We start from the raw sequence: 17,330 nt of genomic DNA, 5'->3' as shown, positions 1-17,330 counted from the left end.
AGATTATTCAGAAGCATCACTGTGAACATTTTACCACAAACATCATTAATTAAAAGGCAGAATAGATAGCAATTTCCATGTGATATTTAAAATTCCAATTTTACATTTACAAAATTGCACTTTTATCGTGAAGTTTTAAAGTTCCTTTACCATCTTTCAGTTACAGGAATTTTGTTATGGCTCAAAAGTGGATTCTAACTGGAAATGTGGTGGAGCCATTGCTTTCAATGACCTCTGTGGGAACTGGAACAAATATTTTACTCTATGAAGTATTATGTCCACAACGCTAAACTTCTGATGTTCTCAATCCTTTCAGACTGTGGTTGGTAAGCTTGGAGGTGGTCTTATTGATTATCCTTTGGGTAATGCAGCCCCCATCTCCATGCCACCAATGAAGGATGCCTCTGGTGCTCAGCTTGGATTGTCAGCAAATTTCCTTGGCTGTGTGTTAACCGCCCTGCAGAAACAAGGTCTTCTCAATGTGGACATCACAGATGGAGATGTAAGTAATTCAAACTATCCAATCTGAAGTCTGGTTCACCACTCTTTCTAGATCTAGAAGTCTGAGTGTTCTAGAACTCTCTCTATTGACAGTGTGACACACTAGTCTAAGTTCGGGCTTCATATGTTTATAAAATGTTTTGCTTTATCCAGACAGCTGCTAACTTTCAGGGCCGGTCTTAGCAAGTGCGGGGCCCTGTGCAGACCAATTTGGTGGGGTCCCATCCTAGCCCCCCCCCCGCCCCGCCCTAGCCCCACCCCTGCCCTAGCTCCACCCCATTGATAAGATTATTCAATTTTTAGAAAATTTTTTATTTATGAAAACAAAACAAAACAAAAAGGGCTGCAAATACAACACACTAGCAGAATACCGCACCTTGATCACACATGAAAAACACATGACACAACAGATATGAAGATATGAACTAGAAAGTTACCTCAAGAAGTCAGACTCAGCATGCAGCAATACTAGAAAAATTGAAACTTAACATGCAAAATATCACAGATGCACATTTCCAAAAACTGACATATTCCAATTAATAAATTCTGAATAAAATACTTTTTTCTACCTTTGCTGTCTGAGCATTTAGTTTTTCTATTAGCTTTGGTCCCAGTGTCTTCTGTTTTATGCAGTGTCTTCTTTCCATTTGATATTTTTTCTCTCACCATGTCAACCATCCTCCTGTGTCCTTATGCGTCCTGTCTACCATATGTAGCCCTGTCCCTATCCTTTCTCCAGTTTCAGCATCTGCCTTCAAAGTGTTCAGATCCAGCCCTTAAATTCAGCAATATCCCCTCCATCCATATCCAGCATTTCTCCTCACTCCCCTCCATCCATGTGCATCTACTTTCCTCCCCTCCCCTACATCCATGTGCATCTCCTTCCTTTGTCTTTCCTTCCCTCCATTCCTGCCCAACATTTCTCCTCTCTTCCCTGCCTTCCACTCCATCTATGTCCAGATTTCTCCTCTCTTCCCTCCCCTCCATCCATGTGCATCTCCTTCCAGTCTTCTCTCCCCTCCATCCATCCATGTCCAGCAACTCTCCTCTCTGCCCTGCCCTCCCCTCCATCCATCCACGTCCAGCAAATCTCCTCTCCCCTCTCCTCCATCCATATCTAGCAAATCTCCTCTCCCCTGCCCCTCCAGCCATCCAAATCCAGCAATTCTCCCCTCCCCTCCATGTCCAGTGATTTCTCCTCTACCCCGCCCTGTCCTCCGCTCCATGTCCAGCGATTTCTCCTCTCTTCCCTGCCCTCCGCTCCCATCCATGTCTGATTCTCCTTTGCCTCCTTGTCCACCCCTGCCATCCATGTCGACTTGCCCCAGCCCCCGAGTTTGAGGTGCTACCCAGCTCCGTCCCCACCTGCCCACCCTCAGCAACCCAACAGTCCTCCTCTCCATTCCTGCTGTGGCCACCGACCGCCTATGCCCCTCCCCTGCTGATAACTAGAGAATATTTTGTGAGACCTGCCACTCGCTTTTTCCTCAGTAGCTACTGTATAAACTGGGTTGGTCCAAATCCTTGTGCCAACTGTGTAGTCTAATGCAGAGCAGGATTCTGCTTCCTACTTCATTATGAGCCTGTTTCCCCTGAGTAAAAAGCAGAGGATTAGAAACTAAGGTTATATGACCTGAATCAAGAGGAGCCAAAAGCCCTGTGAGAGGATTGAACTCCGACTGAGTGGAAAGCACAACCCTGAAGAGGCAAGACCTGATGTTTTGCTAAATCTAACCAACCTGATTTTAGAAGCTGAAGGACATTTCTTTGTAGCTTTGTTTGCTTCCATTACATCCTGGTAATAAAGACAGCCTGAAGCCTGTTAACATTTTCTCCTGTGTATTCTCCTCAACATACTCTCTAGCATCCTGGATTAGGCAGTCATAAGGTAAAAAAAACAAAAAACCAGAAAACCCTTTTTATTTTAAGTCGCAGCGACGGCTCACCTCCAGCTTTTCCCTTCTCGCTCAGTGACTCCCGCCCTCGCGGAAACAGGAAATACCTCATCAGAGGAAGGCGGGACATTGAGCGGGAAGTGAAAGGCTGGAGGTGAGCCGTCGCTGCCACTTAAAATAAAAAAAAGTGTAAACGCTGAGCGGCCTCGGTGGCAGGAACAGAAAGGACGGAGGGCTGTCGGGGAGCTGAGGGCGAGCTCAACAGGGCGGTGGGCAGCGGTGGCAACACCTATGGGACTGTGAGCGCCGGTGCGGGAGCAGAGCAGGATGGAGCGGAGGAGGCAGAGTTGAGGCGCGGGGCCCCCTTTAAGCGCGAGGCCCTATGCGGTCGCCTCAGCCTAAGACCGGCCCTGCTAACTTTGGACCACCATTCTATTAATATTTCTTTATTAGTTTCAGTTTTAAACAAAGATAAACCTCTTTGATAGATACATCCAATTCAAACAAAAGAAATAAAAAGAAATAATTTATACATCAATCTTATATTGTAAATGGATTTTATAGTCCACTAGAATAATATGTTGAGATCAAGGTGGATTGAAAAACCAAAGGAAGTTGGCATAACCAAAGTAATTAAAGGAAAAACAAGCATTAGTTTCTATATTTTAAATCTTTTCAGGACTCATTGTTTGGAGTGGAACCTGGTTCCTCTTCGTATCAAGGAAGGACCGCAATTGGTCAGGTTCGAAGAATATATATTTTTTCTCCTTGAATATCAGCATACATTTGCATGGGAATCGTAGCTGGAAGACCGCCCCTATATTAAGGGACTCTTGTCTCATATCCAAAAATTTTTTCCTTCTCTGTTGTGTCCATCGTGCAATGTCTGGAAACACAGAGACTTTACTTCCTTTAAATTCTGGGTGAATATCTTTAAAATAAAGTCTCATTAAAGATTCTTTATCTTGCAAAAAAACAAAAGAAACAATTAAGGTTGCTCTAGTCTCTGTATTATCCATCGACTGCTCTAGAAAGTTTGTTAAGTCCAAAATTTCAGAAGGATTAGTCTGTTTTAGAGTATCTTGTTTTGGGGAGGTCTTCATATCCAGGTAATAAATTTTTTGAATTGGGGGTAATGATTGTTCAGTATATTTATATACCTCTTTTAAGAACTTCACAAACATATCCTTAGGAGTGACAAATTTGGATCTTGGAAAATTTAATAATCTTAAATTCAGGTTTCTTGACAGGTTTTCAAGGTTCTCAAGCTTCCTATGAGTTAGAATTCGATCCCCTGAAATTATTGCTTGATGTTGAGACATTTTCCCCATTTGTCCTTCCAGGTCAGTTTGTTTTTTCAATAACCCCTCAGTCTGAGATTTTAATGAGTTTATCTGTGCGGAATTATTCAAGGAGACGGTAATAAATGAGGTACAGACCTTGTGAAGTGATTCCAGGGCCGTCCAAATCGTCTCCAGCGATACCTCCTGGGGTTTAATCAGAGGCTGCATTGCCAAAACACAAGAAGTTACTTCTTCTTGTGTAGTTGTTATCGGCGAGTCCTCTAGGATTTCCCCCGGGGATGTTCCGGTCATACACTGGGCTCCTTTTGCCAGCCCCAAGCTTACATCGGGCATCGCTACTGCAACCGGAGCGCGCCACTCCTTCGAATCTGCGCTCCTATCCGCAATCGGCACAGCGCTTCCGGGTGCATGCGGCGGCGTCGGGGTCAATGGTCCCAGCGGGCTGAGCGAAAAATCGCTCTCCAGAGCGGGGCTCTTCCCAGCCCCACTAATGGAAACGTCCGCGTTCGGAGTAGAAACCCAAGATGCAGGCAAAGACTGCTGTCCAGGCAAGGAAGTGCCCTGCTTCGGGAGGAGTGATCCCTTCGGCTTGCCCTTCCTTTTCGGCATTTTCATCAAGTAAAAAAAAAGTATGTTTGTAAAAAATTATCGGGAGCGTCTTCGTCATGCGTCCTGCTTGGTCGCCATCTTGATCTCTTGGACCACCATTCTATGCTCCATATGCATTTTGTATTATTCAGTCCACGCAGGTTCAGTCTTATAAAATCAACAGGAAATCAACATTGTCACAGAAACATAAAACCATGAAGACAGGTAAAGACCATACGGCCTATCCAGTCTGCCCATCCATGCCATCTACTTTCCCCTTCACTCCCTTAGAGATCCTATGTACTTGTCTCCAGGGGCGTATCTGCGCGCAGATTTTGCCCTAGACCCCCCTACCGCCATCAACCCTCCCCCGCTGCCGTTGCTTACTTTTGCTGGCGGGGAGCCCCAACCCCCGCCAGCCGAGGTCCGCTTCCACCTGCCGCTGCCTTAAAAACTACTTCTTCAGCCGGCGGGGGACCCCAAACCCCCGCCCAGCCGCCCCGAGGTGTTTAAAGTTCATCTTCGGCCTCCGTGGCCGTGCTGCTGTTGATAGGAGCTGTTGAGAGTCTGACGTCGTTGTACGTTGTACGTGCTGCGACGTCAGACTCCGAAGTGGATTCAACAGCTCCTATCAACAGCAGCACGGCCACGGAGGCCGAAAATGAACTTTAAACACCTCGGGGCGGCTGGCGGGGGTTTGGGGTCCCCCGTCGGCTGAAGAAGTAGTTTTTAAGGCAGCGGCAGGTGGAAGCGGACCTCGGCTGGCGGGGGTTGGGGCCCCCCGCCAGCAAAGGTAAGCAACGGCAGTGGGGGGAGGGTTGGCGGCGGGAGGGGGGTGGAGAGAGTCATTGGTGGCGGTGGGGGCTCTGACAATGGCGGGGGGGGGGGGGGGGGCGGTGGCGGCGGGGGGGCTAAAATGTGCCCCCTCCCTCTGGCCCCCCCTACCGCCGGAGTCCAGATGCGCCCCTGCTTGTCTCAAGATGTTTTTGAAATCAGATACATTTTTTGTCTCTACCACCTCAACCTGGAGGCCATTCCATGAATTTTCACCATCCTTTCTGTGAAGAAGTATTTTCTCAAGTTACTTCTATCCCCTTTCACCTTCATCCTATGCCTCCTCATTCCAGAACTCCCTTTCAGTTGAAAGAGACTCACCCCCTGTGCATTTAAGCTACGTAGGTATTCAAAAGTCTCTATTATATCTCCCCTCTCTGACCTTTTTTTTCAAAGTATACATATTGAGATCTTTACATCTGTTCCCATACACTTTTGACGAAGACCACTAACCATTTTACTAGCCACTCTCTGGACCAACTCCATCCTGTTTATATCTTTCTGAAGGTGAGATGTCCAGAATTGTTCCCAATATTCTAAATGACGTCTCAGCAGATTCTTATACAGGGCATCATCACCTCCTTTTCCCTACTGGCCTTTCTCTCCGTATACACTCAAGCATCCTTCTAGCTTTCACTGTTGTCTTTTCTGTCTGTGGCCAACTTAAGATCATCACATAAGATCACACCCAAGTCCTGCTCCTCTTTCATTCACAAAAGTTCTTCACCTCCTAAACTGTACTGTCCCCTTGGGTTTTTGCAGCCCGAATGCATGACCCTGCATTTTTTGGCATTCAATCTTACAAAATCACTTACAAAAATGTTAAAAAGAACCAGCCCAAGAACCAAACCTTGTGGCACATCACTGGTAAGATCCTCTTCCTCAGAGTGAACTCCATTTACCACTGCCTTCTGTCACCTTCTACTCAACAGTTCCTAACCCAGTCAGTCATTTTAGGGTTTATACGAAGGACACTCAGTTTAGTTCAGGGACGTAGCCAGACAACAGATTTTGGGTGGGCCTAGGCAAGAGGTGGTGGGAACCAAGTGTTCTACCTCCCCCCCCCCCCCCCACCACCACCACCAAAAAATATCTCAGTTGGCGAGAAAACGCTTCTTTCCACCTTGGCAGTCTGCAGCAGGCATGCGCTGAAAACTGAGAATGTGCAGATGCCGGTATCGTAGAGTAGCGTTTTAGTTACCATCAGGAGGAAGTCCTCAGCTGGTGGAGCTTGGGATCCCCACCAGCTACCACTAAACGTGTGCTACTGTTGAGTGGGCCTGAGCCCTAAGTGGGTGGGCCCTGGCCCACCCAGGCCCACCTGTGGCTACGCCACTGGTTTATTTACTAGTTATCTACGTGGAACTGTGTCAAAGGCTTTGCTAAAATCTAAATACAACACATCTAGCGCTCTCCCTCAAACCAACTCTCTGGTCACCCAGTCAAAGAAATTAATCAGATTTATCTGACAAGACCTACCTCTAATGAAACCATGTTGCCTCTGGTCCTGCAATCCATTGGATTCCAAAAACTTTACTATTCTCTGTTTTAGAAGCGTTTCCATTACTTTTTCTACCACGTAAGTCAGACTTACCAGCCTGTACTTCCCAACCTCTTCCTTACTTCTGCTTTTGTGGCAAGGGGCCACGTCTGCTCTTATCCAGTCTGTTTTAAATTGACCTCTTTTAGACCCCTTCTGGACTTTTCCAAATGGGGAGGGGAACATCTTAAGTTCATCCAGAAGATTCTTTATAGTTTCCCTCCAATCCCAGGGTGGTTGGTTCTGGGGAGGCATCAGAAGGCGTAATTCAAAACTGATCCCCATGACCTCTGCTTTCTGCCTTTCTGGATCTAGGTGTATTCTGGGCCATTTATGTTCCCACATATAGTCTATTTGAATCTATCAGTATTTTGTGCACAAAATGAGTGTCTGGTGTGGGTTTAGTTTAGTTTGTAAAATAAGTGACAGGTAAGGAATACTTGAAAATGAAGACAGAGATAGGTTTCAGATAGAAGGCATTTATTCTTACCAAAGTTTCAAAGTAGTACAGACATCGGACAGATTCTGGGTTCAATGGCACAGCGCTCTGCCGTCTGAGAAGTGTTGGGGACGACTCCGAAATTAAGCCCAAATCACCCTTCTTTTATACTCTCTTCTCTCAATAGAAGTCTATGGCTGGACCTATTTTGGGACCTGTTTTTTTTCAACTATTTCTCAATTTCTGTGGTTAAACTGTCGTGTCCTGCCATCTGTTGTTCTGTACCCAACTCTTTCCGTTCCAGCTATTGCAAGTTATTTCGCAATTTCCTCTTTGTCAACATGTTTTTCTCTTCTGCCAGAACATCTTATTCTTAGCATTTCAGTTTCACTTCCCCTTTTTCTATTATCTTATGATCTAAGTTTCATCTTATAGAAAGACAAACTCCATTTTAATAAGTGCTACATTCAATTTGTACCTGATTTTGTTCTATAAGGCCATTAGTAGGTTATCAGGCCTAGGCAGTGCTTTTCAGCTGTACAAAGCTATGTAGTTTGGCCTGCCACTATTCCAGTGGATAGATCTTAGGGTAGAACACATATTAACTTGCAGGAAAAGCAAGTCCATGCTCAGCCAGTCATAGATTTTTAAACCTAGCTGGTATTTTTACAGCCTGAGTCCTAAAATCTGGCCTTCCACCCTTTCGGTGGGCATCCAGTGAGGGCCTCTTGCTGTAGTATAATTATACATTCCCCACTTGTCACCCCCTCTGGAGAGGGGTGACACAAAGCTCGTCAAGCTTGTCATCATCCATTCCAGAAGGTGGTAAGCTATCAAACGAGAGGGGGAGTTTTGGTCTTACAAATTGTTAGAAGGTATGGTGCAAGATAGGAAACTTCATTCTCAGGTGATATATTATATGGGCATATAGAATTCCCTTTATATTACTCAATCCCTTGGGCCTTAATCTTGATGTTACCCCTCTTGAGGCTAACTCAAACCTGTAGTGAGAGAGGTTTTATGAATGGGACAAATCCATGAGTTCATCTGCAAAATCTCATGAAGTATAGGTATGTGGGTAATAGCAATTTCAGGTGGATCATACTAATAAATACTTTCAGGTCTTGCTATGACTTCTATTGCATCTGTTGCATAGTACATGGGGAGATAATCTAATGTATCTATCTCAGTGGTCCTCGGAAGGAACAGTGGTTTTGATTAAGCATTGTTATGGTGGCTCAACAAATATATGGTTAGTACTCAGATTGCAGGCTGTTTTAGGTTGTAGGTATTCAGAATCCTTAAACAAGTATGAGGTTGTCATATCCAGCAAAAAGGGTCAATCCTAGGAAAATTTATATTAACAAAGGTCATGCATGGATATTGACATATGCATATGACATATTGACCTGGAAGTATGGGAAGCATTTTATATATCCGTTACCCCACTTGGAGCTTAGTCAAACCTACAGAAAGACATGCAGCTTAAGTAAGCCTATACCAAAGTTAAACAATTGCATAACAGGTTGATACAAGCAGGGTTTACACCTGCATTACATAAACAGAAATAACGGGGAAACTCTTAGAAAAACAATTAGAACAATAAAGGAAATAATAGGAAAATAAAAATAAAACCTTTTCAATATATATAGACAGGATTGCTGCTAAACTGGAAAATAAAACAAAATATGAATCTATAATGTCCATAAACAGCAACAGTTAATCTCAAATGAAGTATCAGTTCTGAACTCTCTTTCATCGATCATGGTTGAGGCGGTGGAAGCGCTGAAGAATCTGGACGGAGATCTGGAAGATCTAACAGGGCTGGATTTTCATGGTTGGCCTGCTGAAGGAAGTGGCTGGTCTTGAGATGGTTAGGCTGGTAACATCAGGTTCTGCGACTGAGTAAACACGTATATCTTTCACATGGACCCAAGACTTGTGGTCCAGTAGTTTGCAAGGTGTAAAGATCATTGCCACAACCTTAGGGGATCTAACATCATTTGGGCCTGGATAGATCTTGAAGACGTATTTATGGTGTACAAACTTGGATCTTTCCATGTCTTTATTCTAGGCATATACCATCAAGTCCATCAAGAGTCAGAGGCTGGCAAAGGAATAAGCAAAATAACTGTATGCCTGAATGATACATTGCTATATCTTGGTGGGCATAATCAGTGTGAATTGAATAAGCAAAAATAATATATAAATGTCAAGAGAAATGAAAGACAATGTAAACATGGAGAAATCAGTGCTAATTAAGTGCAAAAACAAAAGGGAAACCATAAGGGTTAAATAATGAAAAGCCAATTTTCATAAATAGCAATAGTATATATAAAATTATATCTCCTGTTTGGTAGGGGTCAATTGCAACCCTCTTAATACTAGAAATTGGGATGTGCATAATATATCCCCACTTCTGGCTTGCATAACGTGCGAGACAGATTGGTAATTTTAACGAACACATGATCAAAATAACAATGGTTAAGTATATGGAACAAAAAAAGTACAAAAACTAACAATAAAAATTTAGAGATGATGGTAAATGTTCAAGTTATTGATGTATGGAGGGCAATGTGTTGCCATCTATCGCCAATAGATATGGAATCTTCACCTGCGATGACTAACATTCACCAAGGGTTGAGCCCTCAGCTGCAGGAGGCCAGCAGGACTTATAAGTTAGATGATTCAAAAAGAAGGGTAGAGGCCAAATTTTCTTGCAACTTCAGTAAGTGGAGAGCCTGTCTCTTTTGTTCATGGACCAATTGATGCATCTGTTTTTCTATATCCTAACTCACGCTCAATAATGTCTCGTTTCTGAAACCAGGTAATGTTGGGGTCTGTGCATCTGTCTTTTAATTTAGCGATTCTTTGCTGTAACATAACCTTCAGATCGGATACATTATCGGGTAGCTGTTCTTTGCTAGCAGTCGTCTCCTCGGTGAGGGACGTCAACGGGATTCCTGTATCCATCTGGGGAAAGGCAAAACTTAAACAGACCATTAGTGCAATTTATGTGGTAAACTTATTGAATGAAGTCATCCTGCTAGGAGGCGGGCCGTAAGTATAAATGGGGTCCAGGAAGGAGGCATGGAAAAAAACAAAGCATCGAGAATGAAAAAATTAAAAAAAAAATTAAAAAAATTAAAAAAGATTAAAATATTTAAAAAAAAGCACCCTGAAGGGTGTAGGATAAAAATAGGCTTAAAAGAAAAAATAAAAATAAAACAAAATATGATATATCTGAATTGTAACAAGGCATATTCAGATGGCAATGCAAGAAAAAGGTTCCTTGAAAAAGACAAATGAAAAAAACATTCAAAAGTGCAGACACCAGTGATTGACCTCACATAGAGTTTAAGTAACCTTTTTCAATCAGTCAAAGAAGTAGGGAAAAGCATATCGCTTTAAGACAAAGCCACCACGTGGTAAGAATTAGTTGAAGCAAGGTGTTAGTTAAATACACAAAGCATAAATTCCAGGACCGCTGCACACAAATAATGTACACCAGCTCTTCTCACAATCACTCACAGTGAAAGACAGAGAGATAAAAAGAGTAATAGTTGCTGTTTTGAATAGAAAGGAATCAGAAAGTGGAGTGTATAATTTTCCTAATTTATGTCTGAAAGCTTCACCAATTCTCAGTCCAAGAATACTATAAAATCTATGATCAGCGCAAAATGCTCCCCCAAATGGCCAGTTCAAGGGAATATTTCTCGCATTTATTCCATATAATCGGATAATGGTTATTTAATATTTTGCTTTCTTGGACAAGGAAATAATGAAAAGCCTTCAGATATCACACATACCATAGAGAGATTTCAAAAATGAAGGCTTTATATTCATGAAAAAATTAAAGAAGTGAATGTCACATCAATTTAAACAGCATAACAGTTAAAGCAGAATACATTTTAAAAATGTGCAATACACAGCTTTTATTAAAAAGGGATCCCGTATAAAGTAAAATGGCATAAATAAGTCAGTTCAGGTATACATATAGAAAACATAAAATGAACATCCTCTGGGGATCGCTCATCCCTGCAGTTGATAAGAACTCCCCAGGGAAGGTATGCAGAGAAATAAATAAATAACTTGCTGACTCAGTTAGGTCATTTGTATGATATCATAAATATACACTTGAAATTAAACCAGGAGAAATATAAAATAAAAACATGTTACCTGTAATAGAAACAGAAACATCACAGCAACACATATACAGATAAATGGTTTCTGGATACTAAATGAGGAGCTGAGTGGTATGAGTAACTGAGAGCAACAAAATCAAATCGTGTTCGGATTACGCCTAGTCATTATGGGGTGGGTAATATTGATCCCTAAATCTGTGGTCACTGCGGATGGTGTTGATCCGGGTTCCATAAAGGGAATGACTGCCGTTCAGGGGGATTTTGACGGATCTGCGATTTTCTAAATCTATATGGCTGTGTCTGAAGACATTCAGCAGCATAATGACCGTATTGTTGGCAGCGATAACAGAGCACATCAGGATAGCGATCAGGGCTAGGCCAGGAACGATAGTCTCGTTGTCGCCTAGTATCTCCAAGAGGGCCCCTTGGGGGACCTCGCTGGGGTTGAGAGCGACGACCTCTTTCTTCAGGGTAATCAATTCTACGGTCTGGGCGGTAGGGCCGTGGGCCCTGATTTCGGGTGTTATTGTCATAGCGTTGATCAGCATACATAACAATAACAGGGGGAGAAGTGTTAGGAGTATTGGTATTGGTGTCAGAGCTCTTAGAGGCTCTTTTCTCTTTGAGATCTTCAGTCTGTAGCACCTCCAAGTTAGTGTGTACTGTCTTACGATGTTGGGCTTCATGTTGCTTGCTTTTAATAAGTCGTCTGCAATGATGAAGGATGTGTTCACGAATTTTAGGCCATTTTTCTAATTGGAGACCCACGGTGTTCTCTAACTTAAGTTTAATTTCTGAAGGTAAGGTTCCCTTCAGTAAATGGTAGAATACTGGGAGGGCATTATCAGAGTCAAATTTTTCCTCTGTTTCTTCCTTATAGAGGTCTTGGAGTCTGAGTAAATAGGCCTCAATAGGCTCTGAATCCATTTCCCATCTTTGGGAAGTGATAACCGAAAAGTCTTTAAGGGTCGGATACATGGTCCGGATTTCCTGGAATACTTTTGTCTGAATTTCAGTCAAAGGATTACCATCATACTGAGTATCTGTAACAAATTTTGCATAGCCCGATTGAGTAAATATGTCAGTGACACTAGCGTGTGGGGTTCTGCCCAGGAGCGCTTTTATATCGCCGACTGATAGAGTAGTCCCCAGGGTTATGTCCTGTAATTTCTTTAACCAGCGGTTACCTCCCTGTGCAATATCCGGGAGCTGTAGTATGAGGCTATTCAATTCAACAGCTGAAAGTGGGGTGTATTCCGTATGAGGGACACCACCTGACATTTTATTCAGCAGGGGAAAAAGTTTCACTGATTTAAGGAGATCAATCGAGGTGGTTGGGGGAAACTGATTCTCATACTTTTTCCAAACCTGAAGACCTTGGATTAGATAAAGGGTTGTTTTCTGATCCCAATGGGGGTCGGGGTGGTCATAAATAAGATCTCTTACAAGTGAAAGCTTGTCTGATCGTAAAGATCCTTCACGTGGGAAGAGGGCGGACTGGGGCTGGAGCGCCTCAGACCATCCTGCAAGGTTATCAACCCATGGTTGGACATAATGCCATGAATTCTCATGCAAAGCCACATATTGGGCAGGTGTGTTAGGTGGACCAGATAGGATGGGTTCTGTACTGATATTCAGTCTTGTAGGGTGTTGGGGACTGTCAATGACTGCAAGGCAGCGGCTAGATCCTTCATCAGTAAGATAACTGTGAGGATCGCGCTGTCTAGTATGATGAGAAATAGCATCATGTTGTTGGGGTATCTGGGGTATTTCGGATTTTGATGTAGCAGATGCAATAGTGTCAGGGGGTGCCAACATGGATTTACGTAGGGAACGAAGTCCTTCTGAAACGTATACGAGATCATCTCCTATAGTGGCTAAGGTGAGGCCGGGTGACGGTAGACAGCCTGCACCTGAAGGGACTGGCGTGTCAAGGGGGAGGGGCTTGGGTAGGTCAAGGTGAGAAGAATCTCCTTCCATCGAGGAGGAGAAACTTAGTATCGGGGGGGGGTTCGTTTCGAATATCCATCAAATCTGTTTTAATTGGAAGTTGTTGTTTTAAAACTTCCCATGCTTCTTCTAATGGGGAAGATATTACTTTTGGTAGATCCCCAGTACCTGGTTTGGCTGGAAGTATGAGAGGACGGCGGAGAAGAGCCAGATCCTCTGCTAATTGGGGAATTTTTCCCTTGGGGTGTGCGCCCAATTGCTCCCATCTAGGAGGAGTAGAACACTCAGGTTCTAGAGTAGGCATGGAAGAGTTCACTGGAACCGGGGGTGCTTTAAGGAAACCCCGATCATAGAGTTCCTGACAAATAGTCCGTGCCTGTGTAGCAGGACTACATGGAATGAAACCCATTTGTCGTAATTGGGACAGGATAGACTGTAGGGGTTCAGCGGGCAAGGGACCAGTTTGGACAGAGGAGTCAAAATGTAGTGGTGGAGGTGATGTTTGAGTTGTGTGCCCCATATATGGGTAGGTAGTCGTTTGGGTGGTCATGTGTGAGGTCAATCCTGATCCTAGCCCAGGATAGATGGAGGTTTGGGCAGCCACGTCAATTTGACTGTTAGTAGGGTGCTGGATGGTGGCCAGAACCGATGGGTTCGGGACACAAGGATATTGCTCAATAATGGGTGGGGGTATCTCAATCTCATAGCCTCCAATAGTACGATATACATGAGGCGGTGGTGGGGTTAGCGTCTGGGTTGTTACTTGCATCGTTGGAGCGGAGGTAACAGTGGGTAATTGGGCCGAAGTCAGGGCTACTGGTTGGGCCACTGGGATTGTTGAAGGGGTTAAAGGCGTCTGAGTTTGTACTGACCCCTGAGATATTGGAATTGGGTCCTTTGGTGATGAGGGAAGAGATAGATCAACTACCCCGGCAATGTGTACGGTAGTAGGTGGGTCAAATATCATAGGAGCGGGAGGTACCGCAGGCAGCGAGGGTATCACTGTCTGAGATCCTTGAGATAAGGGGGTCTGTGTCTGAGATCCCTGAGAAATCTGTAGCTGAGGTTTATCACAATATCCTGGGGGTATTGGTGTATATCCCACTGCACATGGTAGAAGCTTGGTAGTACCTGCAGCGGTAGCAGCATCATAGGGTGGTGGGGCAGTAGGTGTTATTGCCTCTTGGTAAGGGGCTTGATCGCAATCAGACTTCGCTAGGGCTCTGTCATGCTGGTTTTGTGCAATAAGTATAAATTTATTAATAGCAGCTAAATGCTTATCCCTAGATTTTCCTGTTTTGTTGGATTCATTATAGCAGACCAAGGCTTGGAGCTTACCCTGATCGAATGAGCCCTTTGGTGGCCAATCCAATCCCGGGTCTTTAGCAGACCAAACGGTATGCCAGGTTTGACATAAACGGGAAAGTTCTTTTCTATCAGCGGGGAAAAAGTTGAGAACTCTTTCCAGGGGGCTAGTGGAGGACTGAGTGGACATAATGGAATTAAAAATAAGGGGAAAACAATCCACATAGGTGTGCAGTGTAAAATGGCAAAAGAAATCTCAAGTTGGATCCTAGTTCAAAGAATCATAATACGTGCCTCTATAAATATATATAAAAAAAATGTGCAAAGGGAAATTATTTAAACGAAAACATGCATCATGCGTACAGAAAACACCTTTATACTCACGCGTCTTCAAGAGCGTCCCAGAAATGGAACCTAAAATATAAATTACTAATTGGCGGAAAGCTCAATGCTTTTGCCGCAGGTTATATTAACAAAGAAATGATAGCCTTGAACATGAGAATAGTGCAAGAGTCAGTTGTGTCACTTACTATATATATCCTACTCTAAAAATACTGCCCTCCAGAGTATGCTTCTATAGAAATTGACCATGGGATAACACTCGCCATGAATTTTGACATGGGATAACACTCGCCATGTGATGGGACTACACTCGCCTGGGATCGCACATGGGATAACACTCGCCATGAATTTGGATATGGGATAACACTCGCCATATTGAAAACCCCAAAAGTGGGGGAAGCAAAAACTCCAAAAAAAAGATTTTAGCAAACAGCGAAAATAAGTTCTCTAAAATTAAAGGGCAGCGATCTAATTGGTTTTCGCCGGTTAGAAATATGGGAATACACTCGCCATATATGGGAATACACTCGCCATTTTGTCGCTAACCCCCAATAGATGCTTAAATATTCGTCTAGAAGAGAACAAAAATTTAGGGCCCCAGTCAACCTGTCTAAATTTGCAACTAAAGGATTTTAGACGTCTCTGTATATCCCCAGCGCGCATCTGTACCGGTAACTTCTATATGGGCAATAGTCCAATTCAGTGAATGCAGGCCATTCCGAAAATAGAATGGGGTTCTGCTTAAAATCTAATAATTGCGATACCGTCATCCACCTTCGATGGATGTAAGCCCCAGGCATCGATATCAAACCCAATAGTTATAGCGTGACACTGGTATATAAGAAAGTATAGTATGTTCCAGGGAAAAGCCCCTGAAAATTACTATAGAAGTGGTAGAAAAATAGAGAGAAAAACGAAATATTCCAAGGCAAAACAAAACAAATGTAAGCTCTTCGGGGAAGGCACAGTCACAAAAAAGTCATTAGTTGGAACACATTAGCCAGAACTAAAAATGCCAAAGACATCACTTGTCATGCAGCAATGGAAAATAGAATTTTCCATCCAACAAGCCAGTGAAAGGAAACACCGATTTCAACAAAAGGCAAGAAAATGTATATTAACAAAGACATATTAAATATAAGAGAAGCATATAAATCAATAAATTTTGAAACAGGACACCAGAATCGTGGTGTAAAGATGACAAGCTCATACCCATAAATATACACTCAGAAAAGGGACATAGTAAATAAAATAAACCCGAATGCAATGGCAGGAAGCTTTTGTGGCTAAACAGGTGAAGGGAAAAAAACAAATTAAAGCATGTGATTCTTACATCAAGAACTTCTAATGATTCGGCATAAAACATACATACTAGTCAGTGACTGAAATGTTATGTCTAAATGATGACAAACAGAACAGCTGCAGCATTAGAAGGAAAGAGAAGGTTGGGTTATAAAGAACCAACAGGAAATAACTGAAGAAGTTAAGCAACGCTGTATTCTCCTGGTACGCAGCCATCATCTTCTCAACCGGAAAGGTAAAACATATTTTATATGCATATCTGTTAAGGTAAAAGCAAAGAAATGCTGCTATATAGTACATAATAGTTCTACTATCATATAAGTTATACAAGGGGTTATCTAACTGTTAATGTAACAATAATCCATTGTAATTTCATGTGACTTTCTGTGTTGCATCCTAGTTCATATCAAACTTGTTATAAAGACTTACACAATTTAACTCTTTATAGAACCATATTATTTAAAAGCGATTGTCATTCTCAGGACGTGGAAATATTCATCCGGAAACATTATAACATAAGTCATTACTGCAAGTGTTTAAAATAAGCCAGTGCAGGCTGTATGCACTCGGAGGACGAAAACCACAACGCAAACGAGGAAGTGCAGTATTTCCTGTAGATAACGTTATAATATAGTCAGGCTCACCGATGATTAAAAAGTATTAAAAAGCATCCTGAAAAAACTAACACGATAGTACGGTGCAGGGGCTGTAGCTTATATTTCTTTTAAACGAGTACGCCATTAAAACAGAGCACAAGAAACCAAAACTATATGAGTATCGGAGATCAAAAGCATATGAGAATATTATCTAAAGGGTGTATAAGATCCCCTCATATCTAGGGCAGTATAATACAAACAGATAGGAAAATAAATGACAAACCTTAAGCATTATTAATTGAAAGTATAACATTGTCCCAAAACAAATTGTGAATTAAAAGGGTGTGATAACAGCTACTAGGACAAGTACAAATTTAAAATTACAACTGAAAATTAAAAAGGAATACATTTCACAGTAGCAACTATACAGGAGCAATTAACAAGGACAAGGCAATAGAATAGCGACTATGAAATAACATTAGTTATATTTTATTTGACACCCAGTGGATTAAACACGCAAAAGCAATAAAAAAGTGAGTAATGCAAACCGGAAGATGGCCATATACTATGATAGCCAGCCATAAATTAT

The 17,330-nt window shown here is 42.7% G+C and overlaps 1 protein-coding gene across 1 annotated transcript in view; it reads left to right on the top strand.

The window, feature by feature from the left end:
- The window catches only part of LOC115476898 (BPI fold-containing family B member 4-like), a 62,095-nt gene that overhangs the window by 17,703 nt on the left and 27,062 nt on the right, over positions 1-17,330 (top strand). The window contains exon 8 of the mRNA XM_030213472.1: positions 317-502. Within this exon, the coding sequence (XP_030069332.1) occupies positions 317-502 (186 nt within the window). The remainder of the gene's footprint in view (positions 1-316; positions 503-17,330) is intronic.

Source organism: Microcaecilia unicolor, chromosome 8 (assembly GCF_901765095.1).
Source record: "Microcaecilia unicolor chromosome 8, aMicUni1.1, whole genome shotgun sequence".
Classification (NCBI taxonomy): domain Eukaryota; kingdom Metazoa; phylum Chordata; class Amphibia; order Gymnophiona; family Siphonopidae; genus Microcaecilia; species Microcaecilia unicolor.
The sequence above is the reverse complement of the archived record's forward strand: the minus strand, read 5'-3'. Positions and strand labels throughout refer to the sequence as shown.